Raw genomic sequence first — 24,550 nt, forward strand, 5'->3', positions numbered from 1 at the left:
AAAGAGGCAGTTTGATTGGGTAATGACTTACAAATGACATGGTAACACCCTTCATCCATTCATTAGTACCTCAAATATACAGTTGAGTTGCGCTGGGCAAAAAGCAGCTTGTAGCCAATTCACGTATACCAGAGCCTCAAATAATTTATTTTCTTCCTTTCTGTGAAATTAATCATCATAAAACATTTACATATACGAGTTTAATGTGCAAGACAATTAGTACCTCGAGAAACAAGCACAAGCAAAACTCTTCACATGCTCTTTTGCAGACAACTCATCACACGATGCTGTAGAAGAGTGCTAATAATATTTGAGGACAAGGTAGATGGGGGTTCTTCACATAGGGGAGAACACACACAGCTAAAAGCACTGCAGAGGATGCACCACTGGAATAAATAACCCCCATTCACAAGAAACAGCAAGGTTACCCACAGGCGAAGCTAACTAAGCACCTCACAGCACTTCTCATCCAGTCTGAGTCACAGTTTCCTTCAGTAGCAGCTGATGATTTCAACAAATCTGGAGTTCTTTATGGGACCAAACCAACAAAGCCTTCCCATGCACAATTCATGTTTCAGTCACCCAGGGTTGTAGATGCATGGGAGTAAACACCTGTATGTAGGCAGGCTGCCATAACTAAGGCTCAGTGCCCTCAGCTGCATTCATTTATGGATTGCTTATTTCAGATACTGCCCAGTGCTGGGCCTCAATACTTTTCTATAGTTTATTATTATTATTATTATTATTTTCAATTTTCACCATGAAAATGAGGACAACACAACTTAAAATACAATAAGCCATATAAAAGTTAGTGCAAGTCAGTACATATACAGTATCTGCAAGACAGAATGTGCAAGTAACTTTTTTTTTTCCTAGTTTTATACTGTATTTAAAGAGAGATTCAAGTTGTTGGGCACAGAATACACATTCAGTTTCTGTACTTGAGCTCAAAAAGTCCTTGTTAATCCTAGGTGACCTAGGATGTTAAGAGAACCTTATCACCCCAATAACACCAAATTACCTGCATTGAAGAATCAGCTCCAGCAAGGGCTGCTATTGTCTCCTGTGTGCAACACAGCACACATATCTGCACCGACACAGGAGCCTCCTGAGGAAACAGCCCCTTCCCAGCACTGACAGATGGAGGGCTCTGTCAGTGCAGACCTCCACGTAAGCTGAGATTTCACATTGCCAGGGAATGCCACAGTTACCGATTTGGGGAATATTTTGCAAAAAGTATCACTAAGGATTTTATGCTGAAAGTATTTTAGCCATTGAATAATATACACTTGAGAATGCTTCACCTGGGGTGGTTTGTAGGTACTGAAAGGCAGGATGCATGAGGTTACTCTTAAGTCAGAGCACAAAAAAGCAAACCCAGTTTTAGCAAACTAATTCTTCACCCATAGCTAAATGGGCAGCTTTTCCTATAGAAAACAAAAGGCATTTTTATGAGCAAACCTTTTCCTTTTTGCTGAAAAGAAATCAACAGAAAGCCTACACATCACTCTGAATTTGTTTGCATTGTCAGCGAGAAATGCAGGGCTAAAACTCTCCAGCCCTCCTGCAAAGTAAAGGCATTCCCATGGCTTGGGGAGGCAATGTCACATGCAGAGAGATTTGTGGATTGAGAAGCCCCAAGACTGTCTGTCATACACATCTCATCTTAAAGTGAAGATGGGTAAAAGGCTTTCCCCCTTTCCTTAAGTGAGGTATAAGAGTTGACTAAAAGCCTTTATGCCTTGATACAGAGGAGCCTAGGGGTGGAATCATGCCTACCCCTAGCCTGTGTCAAGCCCAGTGCAAAGCTGCTACAGAATGCTAGAGTGCCCACGGCCCACCTGGGAGAGCTGTCGGTGTTCCGGAACCACTTCAAGCTTGGTCTTCTGCAGAGACAGAGAAGGCAGAGCCACCACCCCACAGTGCTGCTGGAACCATTTCATACACCTGCAGCCATTTGCATACACCCCACCTCTCTCCTGGGCTAAGGAAGAGTCGGTGTCACTGCCCCAGAGCTCCCATGGTCAGCTCAGCTGGCCCTGAAGCCACAATTAAATACTCTTATGCTGCTCCAGCAGCATTCTCTTATCAATAGGGATTCATTAAAAGACTTGCACACTCCAAGGAGATAGAACCCACACCTGGTCATGTGCCTAAATAAAACAAATAGGTTAAGCTGTCTTTGGTATACATACTTACTAGGAACACCTCTCAAACAAGCTTTGGCATGGACAGCACCAGGCAGCCCACAGCTGCAGTGAATTAGAGGCCGGGTAATATCCATTACAGTGCAACTCACACATAAGAGGCTTTTGGGGAAGGGACGCTCCTGAAAATGAGGGAGTATGGAGAGGAAGAGGAAGGAGGGTCAGCACATGTCAGAGCTCACCCCAGCACAAAGTCAGCGTGCTGTAAACCAGCCGTCTGCACGCTGAAAGGTATTTGAGACTGCACTCCTGTGACCCATACCATGAGAGTCAATGCTTCCTGCGGCATGCACACAACCAACATACACACACGTACACAGATACACCCACAGAGCTGGTCCAGGAGAGGAGACTCCTGGCTAATGAGCAGCAGCGTGGACGTTCATGTGGAAGCGGTAGTCCTCCAGCTCTGGGAAGTGCTGGCCACACACTGCACAGGTGCTGCCCTTGTCCTTGCTGTGCGTGCGCCGCATGTGGCTGTCGTGTGCCGCGTGCGAGGCGAAGGCTTTGCCGCAGTGCTTGCACTTGAAGGGCTTCTCTCCCGAGTGCTGGCGGATGTGCGTGCGCAGGATGCTGGAGGCTGTGAACGCCTGGAAGGGCACAGGAGGAGGGGTGGGAGGAGAGCAGGGAGAGGGGTTAGTGGAGTTCCGCTTCATGGCTGTGGAAGCTCAGAAAGATTTCTGATTGCAGACGCCAGTAAATATCTCCTACACGCCGAAGGATGAGAAGTCAAGTCAATACTATCCTAATTAGCTTTGTATAGGGGAAACATAATGCAGGTTTTCTTTGCAGTGTTTACTTTCAAAGTTAAACCCTTTCATGTTGATGGCTTGGAATTCAGCTGCTGGAACTCACTCATGCTGGGCCAGCATCCACCTCCTTCTGTCACATTCTGCTCTGCCTTCAGGTCTAACCTCCTAGCCCATCTTTCCCCTCACATGACTTTATCCCCTCATAACAACCTTACATTCTGGGAGAAAACCTCACTAAGCCATAAATAAACAGGTTGCAAAACAGCCAGCTGTTTCCTTAACTTTTCCCCAACCAAGGCACTTATGAGTCCTTCACTATTTGCAGACTACACAGAATAGTTGCTGCCAACCATGTCACCATCAGAAAGCTGAGGAAAACACCATGCTGGAAGCAGAAACCCTGTACGTGAGTGTGGGCAGGCAAAGCTTGCACCCACAGAGCCTCTTTAGTGCCATTGTGTAGGCTGCCCTGTTACTTAAGGTAAGCAAGCACATGATTGTTGTCATGGAGGTTCAGCTCTTGAACTACATCTGTTCATCACACTCCAGAATTCACTAAGACCAAACATTTCCAATCTGATGAAAAGGGAATTGTGTTGCGTAGCTGAATGATTAGGATGGCATCTGAAATGCTGTGAAGCATTCCTACATGCTATCCCTGCAGATCTCTGAGCAGGGAATTAGCACAAATTCTGCCCCAATGGAAAGCAAGAGATAGGAGCTGACCCTGCTTCTTCAGTCCCAGATGTTTGTATAAACATGATTTCAGAGTTAGGACTTGCATGGAAACACTGAAGTTGGAAAAGACCCTTAAGATCACCAGCTCTAGCCACCCACCTGGCGCTATTACAGCAAAGCCCGTTTACCGAACCACATCCCAAAGCACCACATCGACTTCCTCAGGGATGGGGCAGCCTGTTCCAGGGCCTCTCTGCTTTTTCCATTTAAAAAAACATCCCAATATCCAACTTTGCCCCCCCCCACCAGTGCAAACTGAGGCTGTTTCATCACATCTGATCCAACCCTCTCACTTCCAACCTCTTCATCCCTTTCTCCCACTGCATCTCCCAGCTGCATCTCCCAGAACGTACGCGCTCAGCTTCTCTGGATACACACTTAACAAGAAGGCATCTCTCTTTCCTAGATAGAAAAAGGGGAAGGGCAGCACATGGTACTGAAGTACTGGAACATGGGAGCTGCCCACCTTATTGCAGTAGACGCATTTGTAGGGGCGCTCCCCGGAGTGAACCCGCATGTGTTTGTTCAGGCTGGAGGACTGCGAGAAGCTCTTCCCGCACACCGAGCACTGCAAGAGGAACACGAGAGTCAGAGAAAGCACAGAATGGCATGGCTGGAAAGAGCTATTATATATGGGGATGAGGTGGGGATGTAATTCTGCTACATACACAGACACGTCTGTAATTTAACAAGGACCAGCTTGAAATATAGTCAGAATAATAACCTTTTTTAAAGACAGACACATCATGCAAAATTGTATGGTTAAAATTGCCCTATTAAAATCTATCTTCCTCCGGAACATTAGCAGAAGATACTGATAATTAGTAATTAAATCTGATGGTTTTTTTTTTCCCAGTAATTAAGACAGGAACACCCTTTATTTCCCAACAGAGCTTTAAGGGAACCCCTCATAACGAGCATTTTGCTGGGAGATGGTGTGACAGCCCCCGGGCACAGCCACTGCCTCTGCTGCATCACTGCGGGCAATGACACCCGGTGTGGAGCTGCTGAAGTCGAGGAGTCCATGGGGACACTTCACAGGAGCCCACAGATCATTTCCTTATCCCGCTATTAGTTTGGAATAAATCGTCATCCTCGAGTCCAAAATAAACTATTCTATGGAAGGTTATTTTTTAGTGATACATTTCCCTTCCTCGGTTTTTAAGTCGCGGTTTGTTTCTCATTTAAATGCAATACCACTTCAGAGGAGAGGAGAGAGGAAAGGAAAGGAAAAGAGAGGAAAGGAAAGGAAAAAGGGAAAAGGGAAAAGGGAAAAGGAAAAAGGGAAAAGGAAAAAGGGAAAAGGAAAAAGGAAAAAGGGAAAAGGGAAAAGGGAAAAGGGAAAAGGAAAAAGGGAAAAGGGAAAAGGAAAAAGGGAAAAGGAAAAAGGGAAAAGGAAAAAGGGAAAAGGAAAGGGAAAAGGGAAAAGGGAAAAGGGAAAAGGGAAAAGGGAAAAGGGAAAAGGGAAAAGGGAAAAGGGAAAAGGAAAGGAATTACTACGATTTTGAACTGCATAATTAGAATATTGGACTTCAAATTGAATAGAAGCTTCTTTTAAATCTCACTAAACCCTTAAAACGTTCGGACGTTACATACAGTATCATTGATTTAATTCTATCTATTCCAGGAAAATGGACGTTGTCTGAAGATGAGACATCTCAGGAACAAGATTTTGAATATAAGAACAAAGGAAGGTGTTGGGGACCGAAGCAGCAGTGCGTGCCGGTGCCGTACTGGAAGCCCCCAGCCCTTCCCGGTCCCGTTTCCCCGCCCCACACCACAGCGGGTCCGGCGTCGCCGAGGCAGCGGCTCACGTCGGGTGCGACGCTTCGGGCTCCCGCTGCGTCCGACAGCCTCCACCCGGGACGGGCAGCGCTGGGAGCGGTCGGGGGGACAAAAACACCTCCCCCCAAAGACCCAGAGGTAACGGCGGGGACGTCTCACCTTGTGGGGTCTGTGCTTCTCGTGGACGTGCAGCACGTGGATGCGCAGCCGGTCCCTCTTCTCGAAGGAGCGGCTGCAGAGGTGGCAGGGGAATTTCCTGTCGCCCCGGTCCACGCAGCGCGTGTACTTGAGGTGTTTGTCGCGGTAGTAGCGGTAGGCGAACACCTTCCCGCAGCGCTCGCACTTGAAGCTCTCCCCGGCGCCTGCACGGCAAAGCGCGGCGCCCGTCAGTCCCCGGGAGGGTAATAACGTTACGAACGGATTCCGGCGTTATCGTCGACCGAACGCGAATCGCGGCTCCGAGGCAAACGGACCGCTGCCCCTCGGTCCCCTTTGTGCCGGAGGGGGGGACGAGGGGGGCGGCTCCGCACCGCGCCGCCCGTGTCCGCGTTCCTACGGCACGGCCGGCCGCCCCCCCGCCGCTCCCCTTCGCTTCCCGTTCCCCCAAAAAGGACCAATCGATCCGCGCATCTTTTCTGTCGTTTTCAAAACGCTCATCAAACAAACGCGCGTTTATTTGGTTTCCCCTTCGGGGTTTTAAACCGTTCTTTAACCGCCGAACTCAGGAACAACACAGGAAACGTTTCGAACTTTCGAACGTTAACGTTACCCTCAGCGCCTCTAATCGAAGGCGGGAAAGTGGCATTCCCTGCAGCCCCCAAACGAACGCAGCGTTTACCACCACAGTCCCCCGCGCCTCACCGCCCGGCGTTCCCCTCTCCCGCCGGCAGCGCACCCCCACCCCCCCCTCCGGCTTTTGTCTTCGCACAACCCTGACTTCACACCCAGGTTCGGCTGACAGCAGCGCCTTCCCTTTCCTTCTGCACTGCGTTTCTCCCCGAATAAGCGCACTTGGCACCGCTGCGGTAGGATTAAACCAAAACCCAACGGGGAACGCCGCAAAAAGTCCCGTCTCCCCCCTCCCCCACACGCCAACGCCCCGGGAACAACGGGGGATAATTTACATTAGCGCCGCTACGCAAAACGAGGGGGCAGAGGGGGAGCGGCACTTTGGGCTCCAGGATGGCCGCCCCAGAGCAGCCCGGCCCGGGGCTCCCCCGCAGCCGTCCGACGCACGTTAAGGGCGGTGGCGGAGTCCCTTCGCTCCCCCCAGTGCGGGTCCGAGCGCGGTCCGGGGGACCCCCGAGGCGCCGCCGCGTTCTCACCTTCGGGGTGCTGCGGGGGCCGCCCCGCCTCCGGCATGCCCTTCAGGCAGATGGGGATGCCCAGGAACTGCACGTAGCAGTCCCCGTACCACACCAGCAGCTCCTCCTTGGGCGCGATCTCCCGGCAGCTCTCGTAAAAGATCTGCCCCTGGCACTGCAGCGCCGTCAGGTTCTGCTCCTCGGGGAAGCGGGCGCAGTTCACCAGAGACATCCAGTTGCCGGCTGTGCCCTTCCCGTCGATGAAGTGGCTCAGCTGCCCGTATTCGAAGACCTGAAGGGCGGAGAGAAGAGGATCAGGGCCGAGAGCGGATCGGGGCCGGGCAGAGGTCCCCTCGCAGTTACCCCGCCGCCGTAACGCACCGTCTGGGGGGAGCCCCGCCGCCGCCGCCATCACCCCAGCCCGCCCCCCCCGCCGCGGCTACCTCCCACATCAGCGAGTTGTCGTCGTAAGTCTTGATCTCGGTGGTGTTGACCACTTTGCCTTGGAACGGGCCGAAGCGGACTCCTTTGGGGATGGGGGCGGTGCAGAACACCCCGAGGTGCCAAACGTCCCCGTAGGCCACGCGCAGCACGGCCAGCCCTGCGGGGACAGCGCGGGCTGAGCGCGGCCGGAGGCAGGGAGCGGGGCGCGGGGGCGGGCGGTGCCCCGGCCCATACCTTCGGGCAGCTGCAGCGCGTCCCCGTCGGGCGGCGGAGCCGGTGGGGAGCGAGCGGCACCTGCGGAGAGGGACCCTCGTCAGCGGCTCGGAGGGGCCGTGGGGACGGCCCCCGATCCCCCTCCCCCCCCGCCCCGGATTCCCCGTCCCCCTACCCGGGCTGGCGGGGGGCACGCGGAGCCCCGAGATGGCGTGCAGCCCGCCGGGCAGCTGAGGGCTACGAAGCGCCCCGTACAGCACCGCGTTCAGCTCCTCCTCGCTGAAGTGGAACCTGCGGCTCTGCCCCGCCGTCTCGCAGCCTCCCCCGGGCCGGGCCGCCCGCTGCGGGGCGTCCGCCGGAGCCTGGGCGAGCGGCGGCGGGGCCGAGGGGGGCGGCGGGAGGCTGAGGAACGCGGGGATGCCGAAGGGGGGCAGCGGCGGGGAGGGGGGCAGCAGGCGGCCCAGGGGCTGGAAGAAGTCGGGGGGCGCCTCCAAGTACTGCGCCGGGGGCAGGAAGGGCGGGTAGTAGGCGGCGAGCCCGGCGGGGCTCAGCCCGAGCGCGTCCGTGGCGTCCGTGGCGGGGCCCGGCTCGCCGGCCAGGGCCAGCGCCATGCCGGGGGGCAGCAGGTAGAGCGGGGTCCGAGGGAAAGGCGAGGAGTCGCTGTACCACCCTCCTCGCCCGGCGCCGTCGGGGAGATCGGGCCGCCGGCCCCCCGCGGCTATATGGGCCAGGGCAGGGGGCGGCCCGCCCGGGGGTCGCGTGGCCCCGGGGGCGGGAGAGGAGGGGGGGTGGGGGGGGCTGCCCCGACGGGAGCCCCTACCCCGGGGCGGGGCCGCCGGTGGTGGTGGTGGAGGAGGGGGCGCTCCGCGCTGCCGGAGTCGCCCCCGATTCTGCCCCCGCCGCCGGGCACGCTCGGGGGGTGCGCCCGGGCCCTGCGGAGCGGCTTTTGGCTGTGAGAGGGCAAAAATCCGCTTCCAGAAGCTCGGCGGCTCCAACAGCCGGCAGCGCGCTGGGTGCCGGGCTGCGCAGCGGGCTCCTGCTGCTCCTAGGCCGGGCAGGTCCGTAGCTCCGCGCAGCACTGCTTAGCGACAGCTAAAGCGTCGCCGCGTTAGCAACATCGTTCTTCCCTAGAACTCAGAACGCAGCGTCATACCAGGCGTTAAGGCTCTGCCCCAGCTGCGACCAGGGGAAGACACCTGAGAGGTGACAGCGTGCAATAAAGAATGAATTTTCAGTACTTTATGCAGACTGCGCAGTCCTGTGTGAAGCGTTGCCTTCCTCTCACAGCAGGGACGCACCAGAGGTCACCTGGAGCCGCCACTGACAGAGGGACGTTGGCTCCAACTGGCCGTCGACTGTGCTTGGCTGGAGGCGAAGCCATCCTCCAAGCCCTGATTTCATGCTGGCACTGCAGTTCCCACCTGCCCAAACCTTTGGGTTGGAGCTTCCCCTTAACCTCTCAGTCTGGCCGTGAGCGCCAGAGGAGAGCCAGAACGGTGCCAGGCAGGTCCCGAAACCCTGAGCCTGAACTGTGACACGTGTGGGATTCATTCCCCTACCTACAGCCACGTTCTCTGTCCTGAGTTCTGTTTGCAAGGCAGAAGCAGCCGACACAGCAGGGACAGCCGATACGTGCAGCAGGCTTAGGGAGAGGAGGCAGGAATGCAGTCCTCTGCTGCTTTCTCAAGGCAGTCCCTCAGTCTGTATGGCTGTATGGGCTTTTTGGCTTTTCATCATTTTCCCTTTTCTCTTTCATTCCGGACCTCTGTCTGTAAGGCCGAAGTGATGCTGTATTGCTTTCAGAAGTGGCTTCAGGTGGGCAGCATGAATAGCATAAAAGCAGTGCCATGGTTAGCTGGAGCCTTTGCGTGCTGACTGCAGAAAGAAGTTTGCTTTCTCCTTAGAAATGAAATGCTGCCGTGAAAAGAAAAGGGCACATAGCACTGTTGGGACCACTTTGCTGTTAATCCCCAGTGACCCACAATCCCCTGTAGGATGAATGGTTTTATGGCTTAGAAAGTAGCAGAGCGGGCATCTGCCTACCCTGCTTAGAGACTGGAGAGGAAACAGCCTTGGGACACGGGGTGGGACCGCACCACAGTGCCCGCTCAGCATCCCCACCTCACACGTTCCCACCTGAGCCCTTTCTGTCTCACCATTCATTTGTAACCCAAGGATGTGGCCCGAAGAATTGAGCTGAGAATAGGTCACAGCTTTGAGCCACGCTTGCCCTTCATCCATGTTTGCCCTTCGTGCTTCAGCTGATGATGTTTTTTATGTGGTTTAATAATTCCTTATTGGCTTTAGCAACAGAGCAGTGCTTATTTATCCCAGCACACCTCCAGGACTCATCGTTGTGCTCCTGTTCTAATTCTGAGGGCATTTGCTTTACTCCTCTGAGCGTTATCCTTTCAGTTCCAGTTTCTAATTTCCTACAACACAGTTTTACACAGCAGAAGCAATTTTACTGTTACACAGACAACCACCTGAGTTAAGAAGAAAATAATCATAGAATTATTAAGACTGGAAAAGACCTCTGAGGTCACCAAGTCCAACCGTCAGCCCATCCCAACCGTGCCCACACACCACGTCCCTCAGTGCCACATCTCCATGGTTCTTGAACACCTCCACGGATGGTGACTCCACCACCTCCCTGGGCAGCCTCTTCCAATGCATCACCACTCTTTCCGAGGAGAAAGAGTATTTCCTAATATCCAACCTGACCCTCCCCTGGCACGACTTCAGGCCATTCCCTCTCATCCTATGACAATCTGTTTTTGGTAACCAACCCAACCAGCTAAAAGGCTTTTTAAAATTCAGCTACCTTACGTAAAATCTGCCAGAGCTGAGGTGAGGCTGTGGATTGAGCGTTTGTTGCTGCTGATCAAAGGAAGTTCACCCAGCTCTGCTCTGCTGCAACAGCTCAGGCACTCCGCATTGTACCTGAAGCTGTGTGACCCTTCTGCACCAGGAAGCGAGGGCCCAGTTGAGCAGGCCCCAGCATTTTACTGCAGTATTTGCAATGACCTGTAGCCAAGGGGGTCCCTTCAGCACGGCTCTTACACAGAGCTGTCCCCTGGTTTCAAGGAGTGACAGACCTCAGTGGTGGGTTCGGGTCAGGCTTCTTTCAGCTCTATGTGGAAAGTCCTTCCACTTTTCTGTTTAACAGTATTTTAGAAGAACATCATCTGCCAGTGGCAAGATGCATGCACAGGAGATAAAGATTCTGCGTGCTTCACTAGCGTGGGCCTACCCATGAAGACCTCATGATGTGACAGGCAGTGCTGTCTGGTTAGGGTAACCCTGTTATGCATTAATGCAAGAGGTAACAACGCTTGGGCATCTTAGACCAGTTTGGGCCCAAACCTTTGCAAATTTGGTTTTCAAATTGAACCTTTCCTCTCTGTAGCCCCACTGGGTTGGGAATGGTAGATGCAGAGAGAATTCTGTCTTATTTGTGGATATTTTCTGCATCACTTTTCCAGTAAAGTGAGTTTCTCTCTCCCTCTTCGGTATCAGGAGATACCAAATTGGGGGATTAACTCCTTTTAGAGTTTCTAAGAGTTTGGGGGGACTTTGGAGCCAAAGTCCCTTTAAAACTCGAAACGTTGTGTTGAGGGACGTGGTTTAGTGAGAACTATTGGCGATGGGTGGATGGTTGGACTGGGTGATCCTGTGGGTCTTTTCCAACCTTGGTCATTCTACGGTTCTATGATTCTCCACAACTGTTGCTATATTTGCGTATTTACAAAGATGTGCCCATACCTGCCCTTCAAATCCATCTAAAATGACAAGCGTGCTCTCGAACATGATAGCACCTGCACAGTTCAGTGTGCAGCTTTTCTGTCTGCTCCTGCTGTCCCGAGTTATTGTGTTGAAAATGTGTCCTAACGCCAGGACAGGAACAGGAATTAGAACAGTGCTTTGCTTGTAAGCTTCATTTCTGAAAACAAACCAACCAACCAACGAACTAACCGGCCCCTCTCTGGTCATCAAACAATAGAATTGAAAATGTGAATAAATTATATAAATCCTAAATGTATGTGGAGCATAAACTAGAAAGGAAATAACATATGAAAGTGCTTTAATATTCCTTCTCTGGCACTAGCTGTATCATCGGGTATAGCAGCATCTCAATGATGCAGTCTTCGTGCAATAGCTGGATCTGATCTGCTACTTACATGAGGCATTGTAAGTATTCTGATGAACTTCTTTTCATCCCGCAGTTACAGTTTGTGGCACCAGGCTTGCACCTTGAGACTCTTACACACCTTCTAATGTTCTGTAAGCAATTTTTCTCCCCTCTTTTTTTCTGTTCCCCAATCCAGTTGCTCCCATCAGTCTGAACGTTGCCTAGCACAGGTCCGTCTGGGTACCCACGTAGCACTCTACAAGCTTGGTTACAAACTGCATTAACAAAGCATCTGTGCGCCATCCCATGATTGCGTACGCATAGCTTTGGGAATACTCAGACCTCAGTGGGCTGCTGGCTACAAAACTGCTGGAGGTTCTTAGGAGTGGTTACATCTGGCAGCCGTGGCCCAGGATCCTCCTGCCCAGCTGCCTCTGCCCCGGCTGAGGGATGCATAAAACACAGCACTCCACATTTCAGTTGTACTGCAATGTATGCTTGCAAGGTTTCAGGCAGAATGCAAACCGCGTTCTGCTTCAGCTGCGGCCCAGTCCCCTTAGGATGCTTCACTTGACCTTTCCATTTCTTTTTGCAGCTTTCTCAGACTTCTGGCTTGGGGTTCTGTTCTTTTGGAGGCCTCGTCCTATGGAAAACATACATCCCCCTGAAACTGGGCTGCCTTAGGTCCCCTGGACTCCAAGGTGTTCCTTCGGTGCATTAGTCCATCAGGATCAAAGGTACCTTTTTGAGGAACTGTTTTGAGAGATCATTCTTTTGCTCCAAAATTCCATTTAAGTCAGTACCTGTAGGCACTGGAGGTGTACGGCATATACAGGTAATACTGTGCAGTTCTCTTTGGGGGTAGGGGAGCTCCCTTTTATTGCCTGGTTTCAGTTTTCTTTCATTTGGGTGCAGCAAAGACAAGTCTGAGGGAGTCTGCGCCACTGGACAGGATGAAACTTTATCCCCTCAAAGTAATTAACCGTGTTTTTTTCATCTCCAAGGTGACTTTCCAGAGAGACCAAAGGGAAGGAGACGACACACGAGGGGTCCTCTGGGTCACACATGCAGCCTGAGCCCACCATGCTGGCTGAGCCTGAGGTTGTTAGCACTGGCAGGTGCCAAAGCAGGCTCACATTGGAATGAGACAAGGAATATGATGCCGGGCACACAGAGATCTCACACCAGCACTGCCATTAGCAGTGGGCAGCTGAGGGATGTCCCAAAAGCGTGTCCCTAAGCGGCAGCAGATCTCAAAGTCCAGCTCTCAAGGGCTGCCATCCACCCAGGTTCATTCATGTGGACCTTTCCTGACCTACCTTTCTTTCCCCTAAGGATGCATACAATTGTCATCACTCTTCCCTCTTCTACCCAGCAGCTGGACTCTGGACAGCCCTTTAGCAGAAGCTGGGATTCAGCAGTGCATGCAAAACCAGCAGACAGCCCTTGGCCACAGTCCCGGTAGGGACTTCAAGTGGTCCCATACCTTTCTTAGCAGAACCGATGGGTTTTGACAGGGAGCAGCCTGCACTCTTGCCAGGCACAGCTGCAGATGCTGCTGCAGCAATGACAGAACTGTAATTTAGATCAGGTCAGAGCAGCGGCACTTTGTTGCTATAGCTGGAGGGCACAGCACAGTGCAGCAGTGACAGCCTCTACTGGTGGGAGCTGCATTCCTGCACGGTGGATATGGCTCATATACACTTATCAGTGCTATGCTAAAGCCTAACAGGAATCAAGTTGTATGAGTCTGTCACATGCACAAGCCTGTGCAACTGTTCATGGGCTATCTGTATTCTACTTTCTCCAGCTCAATAATTAATTCATCATGTTTACTGTTCCAGGACATCATTTGAAGGCTGTCAGGAGGCCCACATGGGCCTTGGCATTTCTGCTTCCACACTTTGTGACCTGCTAAGCCAGGACAGAGGGCAGATAGCCCAGGCTGCCATTTTCCCTTGCCATAGCGTGATGCCAAGCAGTGTTTGTTCTGCACAGTGAGACATACAGCCTCTCCCCATGTTGGATATAACAAGTGGAGAACCAGAAGCAGTGATCAACAAGCTTGGGAATGGCACCCTGGCCATCCCGGTTCTGTCCTTAAAAGCCTCATCTGCAAGATTCAAACAGTCTTCAAAAGGAAACCTCACATCTCTTTTGTTGTTACACTGAGTTAGAGTAACTTGGGAGGCTCTTGGTAGCTCACTACGTTTAGACTGATGCCAGAAGTTGTAGCTGAAACTGTTGTCAAAATCATCGTTTCTTTTTAATACCGATAACTTAGAAGGGGATAATTACACCCACTTTTAACAATATTTCCAATTGGAGAAATTTTCCTCCTCCTTTTTGCAAGTGTTTTCTCTCGCACTTGTTTGTGACCTCATTTTAGAAAGAAGCATCCTTCTTCCCAGCTTTCCTTATGCATCAGTGCTTTCCATAGTCAAAGATCACCACCATTTCGATGAAGCCAAGCCAAGAGAACTGCAAGACAGGCCCTGTTATTTTCATAGAATCACAGAACAGTTTGGGCTGGAAGGGTCCTTTCAGATGACCTAGTTCCAGCCCTCTGCTATAGGCAGGGACACCTCCCACAAGACCAGGTTGCTCAAAGCCCCCTCCAGCCTGGCCTTGAATGCCTCCAGGTAGGGGGGATCCACAGCCTCACTGGGCAACCTGTTCTAGTATCTCACCACCCTCGCTGTAAAGAATTTCTTCCTACTATCTAGTCTAACTCTACCCTCTTCCAGTTTAAAGCCATTTCTCCTCATCCTATCCCTACCTGCCCTCATAACAAGTCCTTATCAAAATATTTTGGTAGAATGGTGAAATCTTTCAGTGGAATGGTGAAAGGATGACACTATTTGGAAGTCTTAATAATCACAGTTATTTTAGCTTCTAACATTTTTGACACAAATACCTGTTCTCCCTCATTCATTTCCTAGACAACAGCAGATGGTTCTTGTGAACAGCCGTTCCTGTAGCTGCTTTTATCCTTTTCAAATAAACTCTCCATACATTTCCAACTTCCTTAAAACAACAGTGTGGCGTAACAGGGAGAACCAGGCCCTGGCTATGTGCTCAGTCCTACTCTGTGCCGTCTGAGGTCTGCCTCTGCTCAAACCGTCACCGAAGATGCCCGTTTAGGGTCGTGATATAGGAAAGTACTTACTGTGATCTGTTTTCACACTAAGCTACGTGATGAATGTGATGAACAGAATGATTAAAAGAAATTATTCTGAGCAATTACTGGTTGGAATACATAAAACATTCTTCAACAGAGGAAGACCGCTGTGCTTGTTAAAACCGCAGACTACTCTGTCCCGCAGTGCTTTAGCGATGCCTCCTACGCCCTGTTAGGAACAAATGAAGACACAACAGAAACACGTTGAAATCTCTAAAGCCATGTAAAACCCGAAGGCATTAAAATTTATTAAATGATGCAATAACAACAGAATTCTTTATTTACAATAGCATTATTTAACATCAAATAAGCAAATAGCATCGGCAAAGCAATATTAACTTGCATAAATGTATTTAAAATTTCTCTGAATATATCTACCTTTGCATAAACTGCTCACACTAGAAATACAAACATCAATGCAGGTGAACAAAGTGATGTTCAGAGTTAACTCTGCTTTGAAAATAAATCACAACCTGAAACACTGTAAGCTTTCTCCTGAAGAACCATAGTTTATATATTGCTTAATTTTACCCTTGTATAATCTTTTCATATACACACATCTCAGATGCAACTTCATGATGAACTGTACAAATAAAACCCACAAATGACATAAAGGGAAAAAATTAAATGACAGTAAATGCTTGAAGAAACGTGTCCATCATCTCTATTGAACAACATAAAGATTAAGTGATGATGCACTTATTCCAAAATTGTACACAATTCACTATACAAATATAATACATCAGACAGCTATGTAGGAATATACAATACTTAAAAACAGATCTAAGGCATTATGCTAGATTTTAGCATTTTGAGGTTCTTGCACATAGCTTTTACCTGTAGTAAGAAACTTAAAAGATTTTGTTTTAGTCTACAAAGAAACACCAGGGAGAAAATTCTAATTAAAATCAAAGCCACTACAGTAAATTTTCTTTTGTGCAGAGAATGCTTTTGCTCTTAGGCAGCATACTACCATACAAATACTAGAAAACTTTTAAATTCACACCAACAATTAATGGCTTAAGTTGCATTTCAAAACTGATTGTGTATCTTTGGGTTCTGCGAGTGGAGCTGTGCCACCCATTTCATCTGCTAAGCCCATATGAATTCCGTTTTTCAACAAAGATTAAAAAATGTATTGTATAAACTGCAAAAACATTGCTTTTAATTAATAGGCCCAAAGGGATACCGGCGTGGGACAATATTCTCAAGATTGAATACAAATTAATTCATTGTAGCAAAACAGCTCACTTCACTTTTTAAACTTACCACGTTACATGAACACTTAACCAGGCCGTATGACCATGTATATACGCTTATTTTTCACATTATGCGCCTTTCACATTTAGTAATGTAAGTAGAACACTGATTACTTGTTCTGTTAAACAAAATCCTAGTACTTTCTCCGACAAATTTACTGTATACACGATGAAAATACTGATAATGAAGGGAATTGATTTGGCTTTTTTTTTTGTTTGTTTCTATAGCGATCAATATGATCAGAAGATTCCTTCACTCACTTTTGTTTTTCTTTAGTCAGAAGACAACAAAGTCACGATGAACCCAAACTGAGCCAAAGAGATAGGTACAACCTCCTTTCTTTCCAAATGGCAATGGACGATGGAGCATCATAATCACTATCGATGGCGGGGGTTTGCAGGTCTGTCACGGAACAGGACAAATTTCCACTTGTCCACTGTGAAAAAGAATAATCTATCCGAAGAGGTTACGGTTCGGAATTGAAAAAGAATAGAACGCGATTATTTTAAAACTCGTCTACACTTTGTGTTGCATGAAGTCGACTCATTCCAATTTAGACGCTTCTCGTACAAATAACACTTTGTCAGATACAGAACGCAAGTTTAACGCGGATGTTGGTGTAACAATGAGGCTGCGGATCTCAGGGCTGACGGCTAGTTTGGTTTTCCATCAGAACACAGACAGAAGGGCGGTTCGGCCGACCCAATATTCTTTCTGAGTTTGACAGCAAAATGGTGGCTGCTGAAAAGCGTTGTTTCCCCAGAATCATGGCACTGCCCTCCTTAGAAACTGACAGCACCGTAACATTTCCTTGCCGATCATATTAAGGAAACAGATGCCTTCCAAAGAAACAACCTATTTCAAACCACCTTCATCATATTTCCCTCAGCCTTAATATAGAGTAACGTCTATTTTCACTCCCACCTGAAAAATAAAACAAAACTGATTAAGCGGCAACAGAGCAAACCTTTTACTCCCAAAAGGCATAGCTGAGGAGACATCATAAAATGCATCGCATTTTGCATGACATCCAAAAATTTGCATTCAGGTTAGAAAGTTTGCGGGCAAGGGGTGAGGGGGAAGAAAACCGAGGTCAAAAACATCAATTTCTCAATATTTCCAGTCCTCAGAAACTGATGTCAGTTTAGTAAAAGATTATTCCAACCACAGTGGGCAAGAAAAACAACAACACCCTAACAGTGGCCTGCTTAGTAACAGTTAGTTTTTCTAAGATTTGTTACGAAAGAATATAAACATACAAAAATCAAGAATCGGTTCCTACAGTGGCTGCATATAATATAGGTTAGATAAATGACATTATGAGCAGAATCACAAGGTTTAGAAAATGAGAAGTCTCAAGCCTACAAATTAGGGCTAATCAAGGCATTGTGATTCTTTACAAAACACTTTTCCAGGAGACACACACGGCTAAGAAGATATCTAATTTAATACTGAAGTACCTCATTTGGAATCAACTTCACAACATGTATATCTCACAAAAATTATACAAGTAAAACACTTAAGTTTTCAACTTAAATTATTGCTTGTTTACATATAAACTGGATTTTATGTACCTTACAAAACGTCCTCATAGTCCACACTGCTTTAAAATAATCAGAAACACACGATAGTGGTGAAGTCTGTAGTGATATCTGCTATCGGTATTACATGGATCGTTATTCCCCCGGCTAAGGGGGTGGGAATCAGGAATTATCAGGCCTTAAAGCAGGTATCTTTAGCTCTTTGATATTATGCACCAATTCTGCCACTACCATAATCAGTACATGCATTATCATTGAACATTGCTGCTCAGCAACCCTAACTTGCCGCCCAGATTGCTGGAAACACACCTACGGAAATAAAGGGGATAACTTGTTTTTTCATCGTTAGAAGGAAGAGGAAGATGACGGAGGTCAGGAGAGCCACTTAAAAAAATCAGGATTTGCTGATCGTTAGGAATTGAATTAAATAAGAATGTAGCAAACGTGTCTTTTTGGACTCGTGACTTTGCATTAAAAGTGTTACTAAAAAACCCAACCGAAGCGCCCCTTTATCAACAGCCCTCTCACAGGATAGTTCTCATCTCTCACACAACTCTAATCCCATTCAGAATTGCTCGGTGCAGTTTTCTTCATCGGTCCGTCCTCTCCGACGTGCCGGCAGCGGGAGGGGCCCCACAGAGGCCTGGGCCCCTCAGAGGCCTACGTGCACCAGGCACCATGTCCCGACCCTCCTCGTGCACTCACCACCCCAAAACGCAGGCCTTAGTCTAAAACACCAGTATGCAGACAGAACGGAATCCTTTGCACCGGAATGAGTAAGCCAGGGAAAACAAAGCCAAAAACCAAGGTCTAGAACTAAACGGAAACAGAACAAGAGCATGGTTGTTTTTTTCTTTTTTTCCTTAAATACATACATTTAAATACATTCAATCTGACATGGTTTATGAAAACTGCCTGTCAACATTTACTTCGCAGGAGAGATCTAAGTTGCACTAAGGTGAATGCAGTGAACAGACTGAGCAGTGTCTGTACGCTATAGCCTCAGACTGTCGAAGAGGAGGCTGCTCCCGGCGACGAGGCCCCATGGAGGGCAGGGCTGGGCCCAGCAGCACTGGGTGCCGGCGTGGCTGCGGCGCAACAAATGGGTGCAGCTCCTCCAACTGGGAAGGGTGTGGGGCCGGGCGCCCGCTCAGCTGGAGAAAGGAGCAACCACACCGCCCTCAGGGTCAGCAGTATTTCTGCAAACAACAGAGATGGAGAAACGGAGGTTTAATTGCGTTCCTAGCTTCTTCATTCCCTCCAGCTACTGCAGATATTGTAACAACCTGGCATCGTCTGCTACTTGTAGACTCCACGTAAATGCACGGCAACACGGTTTTAGAGAAGTCTCACACCTGAAGTATCTGTAACACATCCCAGTGTTACAGACGCACACTTTCAAAAGCAACAGCCATCTTGATTCAATTTCTCCTTCAAAAACCATAATTAAAAAGGGGAATAAGGAAGCAAAAAAAAAAATAAAAAATTCAACTACCAACCCCCAGAGATGCTCTTTACTTCATGCTTATTGCAATGTCCTTACGCAAACAGAGGACAAGCTGGTTTCAACTGAGTTAATTATCCCGTACTTTCTTCTTATTATTATTACTTTTTTAAAGCCTCAGGATGTGGTTTTCACGGTTGTTTTAAGATCACCCCTTCCAGTGACTGCAACCTGTGCCTCTCCGCAGACTCTTGCTCCCATGTGGCTTTGGGGTCAGGCAGGTCAGAGAGCTAATCTAGCTGGAAACCACGTTTTTTTTCCCTCCAGGGGCTGTTTCCCACTTGTACCCAGTGGCTCCTCACTGGACAGCCTCCCGCCATGCAGGAGGCAGGGCCCATTGCTCAGGGATGGCAGCAGCAGGTTCTCTGCCAGCCCATGTGAACACCATTTGTCCATCTTCTGGAAGCTATCCACACAGTCCTTTAGACTTTCCCACTCTTTTCTTCGCAATCACAGAAGGGCGAGAAGCGCACCTTCACTGTCAAACAGAGCCACTTTGGGAAAGCATCCCACAGACTAAGGAAGTAACGTCCGAGCTGTTGTACCTAGAGTGGACATTTAGCAAATAGTATCTCTACAGAGATGCTCAGTAAATTCTTCCACTATTTCAGTGGCTCAAATAGAAATGCTCTTTAATGCTTTTAACATTATTACTGTATTTCTATTCTGACAAAAATCTATTTTGTAGGGTGATAAATATAGAAAGGAGGGAGTAATACAAAGAAGGCACGAGTCTATTTCTAGAATTTTTTTTTCCCTCCTCCCTTTTGTTTAGATATAGCAAAAGCAAGGAGGACAGTATGGAAATTGGCAGATTATTATTTCCAGGACAATACGGAAAGTGGGAAAAATTACTGTGAATTGCTTCTATACTGATTCATACAACTTGAGCATTAAAAAAAATCCTAAAGGTTAACAAAGACGCAATCTGACAAACCAAAGCTTACGCAGTATTCTGCAGGTGTTCACTTCTAAATAAGAGCAAATGCAAAAATTTTCTTTTACAACTGAATAACATTAATCAAATTAATAAAAATACGTTTATTTCAATAATCATAAAATCAAAACTTCTTAAGTATTTCAGTTGCAGCTACATCCACCTTTTCAAATGAAGGGCACTTCAAGCCTTGAAAGACAGAAAATTCTGTTTTCTAATTAGTTTAAAAAACAGCTTCTTGGTGAAACTTTAGTATCATTCTTGCATGTCCTAAAAGCTCTGAAAATTTTATCCATAACATGATAAAACAAAGTGAAAAAGTATTAAGGACACAGAGTAGAACAGTAAACACTCAGACCTGACATCCATGGTTACAGGGATTTCAGCAATACCACGGCATTTTCTGGTTACTCAGCTCTAATCAGAACGGATCCCTTTAAGTAATCCAGTTGTTGAGATCAAATTTAGGAGACAATGAGAACACCCTCTCCAGTCCGCCTGATGAGTTTCTCAGTTTCTCATTCGTCAGATTAATTTCTAGGCTTTTATATGTTAATGCCACAACTGTCAAGGGATGAAGCCCATTAATCCTCTCTTCAGCTTTCTAATTACACAGCTTGTGCTTTAATGTAAGTATCTTACATAGGAGTACAGTTTATAGCACAGAAGTAGTAGCTCTTAGTCTCTATTACAGGTCACAGTTCTGTAACAGATACTTATAGTGCATATAAAATGTTACTCATCAACATTTTCATCACAGTCAGAGCTGCATTAGTAGAATAGAACTAAAATCACAGAGTGCCATGAGATGTAGCCTTACAAAATATCTTCAGAAGCAGTTGACTTTTGTCCCCCCTCTCTTGCAACTGTCCAAATGTTTTACATTACATCTTTTCTGTCTCTTTTCAAACATCCTTTAGACTTTTCCTCCTCCTCCTATCTTTCCTCAGCGGTACCCTATATTTTATTCTCTGCATTTGGCTTCTCTTAATGCACGACATCTAACTGGTTCAGCAACATGTTGGTTAGGAAAACCACAAAGGTAACTCCTTGGTGTAGGACAGCTTCCACTACAGCAGAACACACTGCACCTTTTTGTTAAGCTCCAAAATGACCATGACACTGCTGCAGGAAGAAACCTGCATGCACGGATCCTCCACCCCCAGACACAGGCACTGCTCACAGGAACCAATGAGCTGTGTCAAGAAACTCCTTTTGGGAAGTTTTAAACAGGTGTGTAAAAAGAGGTGGGTAGGATAAAATGCAGGTGGCTACCTCTTCCTCAGCACTGCCTTCTCCATTCCACTCTCCTTCTACTCCCCTGACTTCATTTCCTTTTATCTTAATATATCTGCAGTCAATTACTGTTTTGCTTTCCCCTATTACTCATTTTTTTCTCCCCCTAACAGTTGAAAACTTTAAATTTTGCTTTTGGATTTAAATCCATATTTCTCATTTCAAAGCTGCATACAAGTAGGTGGCAGTAAGTGATTAAATGAAGAATGAACTTCAAGCAGGTTATAAAGCAACTCCTGTAGACATCATGGGTTCGACCTGCCTGTTTTCATTACTTTTGAAGACAACTTCTTGCAAAGTGTGTGTCACAGGCCAACGTAAATAAAAACCATCTCTCTTACGGTGTTTCATATTCAGATCTCTGCCTCTTGCTGCCAGAAGCTCACTATTGCTCTCTGGTCATTTTTGATATGTTAGCCTACCTGAATCACCTTTGCACAGAAGTTTCCCAACGGATAAAACAGGAAAAAGCATAAAGAGGCTAAAGCCCCGTGATTAAATATTTGCCCAGTGCTGTGCGCCAGGTCGTTCAGGAAACGGATGCACGTAAAGCAGTGTGAGTTAAAGCCTTACCATCCCTTCCTTCTGAGGAGCAGCAGCCGGGCGAGCAGCGCAGCAGCCACTAGATGGTGCCTCCCCCTGCTGCCTGCCCGCACACCGCTGGCACAGGCGCTTCGTCCTGAGAACCATCCATATGTTATTTTCCAGCGCACAGGTTTCCATGCGAGGCTGTATAGAAAGGTCAGCTTCGTGCTTTCGGATGGGTTTACACAGCTGCGATGCTTGGAGCACACAGGGAAAATGCCGTGCTCCAGTCTCAAATCACTCCAGGTCCCAGAATACTGGCTTTGTTGTAACAAACTTATTTTAAAAGAAGGTTATTTCCATTAAAGAAAACTCTTCCACTGAGGAGGGGTCCAAAAAAAGCACCTCATTCACCTGGCCACATGCCGAGATCTCTACCATACCTGTCCTTAAATACTGTTACTGCCTGGAACACGAATCACTTTTGAACTAAGCAAACACTACTTACACCGTCAGTTGGAGATGTGTGTGCAAATGAGTTCAGTACCACCACTCTTCAAGAACAGAAAGTAATCAATTAAATAATTCATGAAATTTTTGCCCTAAGTATAATGCAAGGAGAAGTGGAAAAACACTTAGGCAGGATGAAACACGAAATGGGTTAAGCATGCAGCAGTGCAAATATAAATCAACAGTCTTTCTCATCATCAGCAAATTGTCGTGTAATTGCTCAGTAAAAAGCAAATACGACTATAAATAAAAGTCTGCTGAATGCGACTGTCTGTTAATTCAATAATGTAATGTATTCTGTTAATGTAAATGTATTCTGTATTCACTTCAATAATGCTAGTGGGATCAAAGAAGAAACTTAATACAGATGTCACCTGAAGATGAATTCAAAAAATTAACTCTATAAGACTTAATTACTGTTAACTTTGTAAATAGAAAGATACTGCATCCACTCTAGACCACAGTATGTTCATAGTTCAGTAGCCTTTGTATACCATCTCTTACCCGTGTTGCATCTCCGTCCGGCTTTATCATATCCATTCCAGGCAGCTGGTTTGGAAATAGATTGCCTCCCCTCATAGCAGGATCATTAACCTATTGGCAACAAGATATTAAGGAGAATGAATTAAAAATGTACTGGGAGAAGGAGTGGAAGTTAAAGTAGCATAAACCACCACTCTACTTGCATATATCAACAACTATATTGGAAGTGACAGTAATCAGAAAAGCAACCATAGAGCTGAGCACCCTTCTTGTGCAGCATGTTTGACTCATATTATTTCTGCTTCACAGTCAACAGTGAAGATTTCATTCCTGATATTATGACCTCTGTGCGTATTGAACAAAAGAGGCTCCATAAATTAGGTCAGTAATACTTGTAATAGGACTTGTCTGCCGTGAAAGTCCCGAAAGCAGAAACGTGTAACTACTTTCCTAACCTCAATGACACTGGGCTTTTCTGTTTTTACAAACCACCAGGCAATTTTTCAAAGCCTGGTAACGCACAGGCTGAATTGCATTGACTACTGATTTCGTGTTAATAACACTTACTTATTTATTTAGCTCATGAACAATGGGAGGAAGATAGCATTAAACAGGAAAACCTGCAGCTGCATGCTTTCCTAATTGGATGGGCTCAAAAATTTTATGAGCAGCCACAGGAAAGTATCAGAGCTGTGTATGTCTGCACAACTAAAGCGTCTGTCACGCTTAGTTATGTGGAAAGGGTGGCTTGCCAAATTTACGGTCTTAATCAAAGGATTAAATCTTACCATGTAGGAACTGATGTAAAACACAAATCATTGCCCGTCAGCAAGGGGCTGAAGCATTACAAGATCCCTTCCTTACAAGTTTTACAGGGAAAAACACATCTCCCTGGAGAGCCTTGGTTAACTCATTTCTCTCTCACTTCCCTCAGTCTAGGTGTAGGCGACAATAGTGAAGAGAGTCCCCCTCTAGACTTTGCTGGAAGGAAAAGGCTGTTTTTTGTGTCACTTGCCCTTTAGGACTCTTGGTTGCCAAGGAGAGGAGGTTGTGCCCCTGCTCACTTCAGCTGCAGCAGCTTGCTGCACCAAGGGAAGAAGACTTCAATTTACCACACCAAAGTCCTCTTGTTTCAGGTCTTCCTGACTGTTTCTGTTGCTGCTCACTGATTTTGCAGAGCTGCAAAGCTCAGTGCAATAATATGACTAGAAAGGTGGTTTCAAATGCTGCCAGAGACAAGACTGCTGTCTAACAGGAAAGGTTAAATCTTTTTAAAAATGTTTTAAAGCTTAAATATTTTTCCAATGAAACTTTCAACTCTAAAAAACTCAGCGAAGCACTGGAAGTCTCCTAGCGATGCCATCCACTTGTTATAGGAGATGGACAGATTTACATCAGAAAGGAAGAGAACCACACTATTTCATTTTGAAACAAAGTAGATGCTGTCGCAGTTTTAAACCTTTTAAGGTGTTTAATTAACGTTTTAAAGGCGTTTTCTGCTACTGATCAACATCCACTGGAGTGCACAGGTCCAAATGTCTTTTCTTGTTTTGTTCACTAGATAAAGGAAGAAAAAATAAATAAAAAGCAAAGCCACAGAACTGTATCTTACTGAACCGAAAGTAATTTTGGAAGAAAAAGAAAAGTGCATGATTTGCATTGTGGCAGAGTTAGGAGAGTCATGGAAAAGGAAGTTGTGTGAAGTTCCAGTCACAGAATCTCCTTGCTAGTGATGACA

General features: G+C 47.2%; 2 protein-coding genes across 16 annotated transcripts in view; both read right to left on the reverse strand.

The window, feature by feature from the left end:
• Window positions 1-468: 468 nt before the first annotated feature.
• On the reverse strand, window positions 469-8,138 carry PRDM14 (PR/SET domain 14). 2 transcript variants are annotated; one of them, XM_040691507.2, is made up of 6 exons: window positions 7,465-8,138; window positions 7,230-7,387; window positions 6,808-7,078; window positions 5,642-5,844; window positions 4,164-4,265; window positions 2,660-2,797 (listed from the first exon to the last, which is right to left on the reverse strand). In XM_040691507.2, exons 1-5 carry the CDS (start codon window positions 8,052-8,054, stop codon window positions 4,165-4,167), a joined length of 1,323 nt encoding a protein of 440 aa, XP_040547441.1. In that variant the 5' UTR covers window positions 8,055-8,138; the 3' UTR covers window positions 2,660-2,797; window position 4,164. The 2 variants fall into 2 exon arrangements, with proteins under 2 accessions (XP_040547431.1, XP_040547441.1); XM_040691497.2 differs by having other exon boundaries at window positions 469-2,797; window positions 7,230-8,138.
• A 6,822-nt stretch (window positions 8,139-14,960) lies between these two features.
• Window positions 14,961-24,550, reverse strand: part of NCOA2 (nuclear receptor coactivator 2) — a 192,466-nt gene continuing 182,876 nt past the window's right edge. For all 14 annotated transcript variants that reach the window (XR_005856145.2, XM_025147995.3, XM_015282896.4 and 11 more), the window contains 2 exons: window positions 22,834-22,923; window positions 14,961-18,756 (listed from right to left, as the gene is read on the reverse strand). Coding sequence is in view for 13 of the 14 variants with exons in the window: in XM_025147995.3 (XP_025003763.2) it covers window positions 18,745-18,756; window positions 22,834-22,923 (102 nt within the window). In the remaining variant the exon portion in view is untranslated. The remainder of the gene's footprint in view (window positions 18,757-22,833; window positions 22,924-24,550) is intronic.

Source organism: Gallus gallus, chromosome 2 (assembly GCF_016699485.2).
Source record: "Gallus gallus isolate bGalGal1 chromosome 2, bGalGal1.mat.broiler.GRCg7b, whole genome shotgun sequence".
NCBI classification, from domain to species: domain Eukaryota; kingdom Metazoa; phylum Chordata; class Aves; order Galliformes; family Phasianidae; genus Gallus; species Gallus gallus.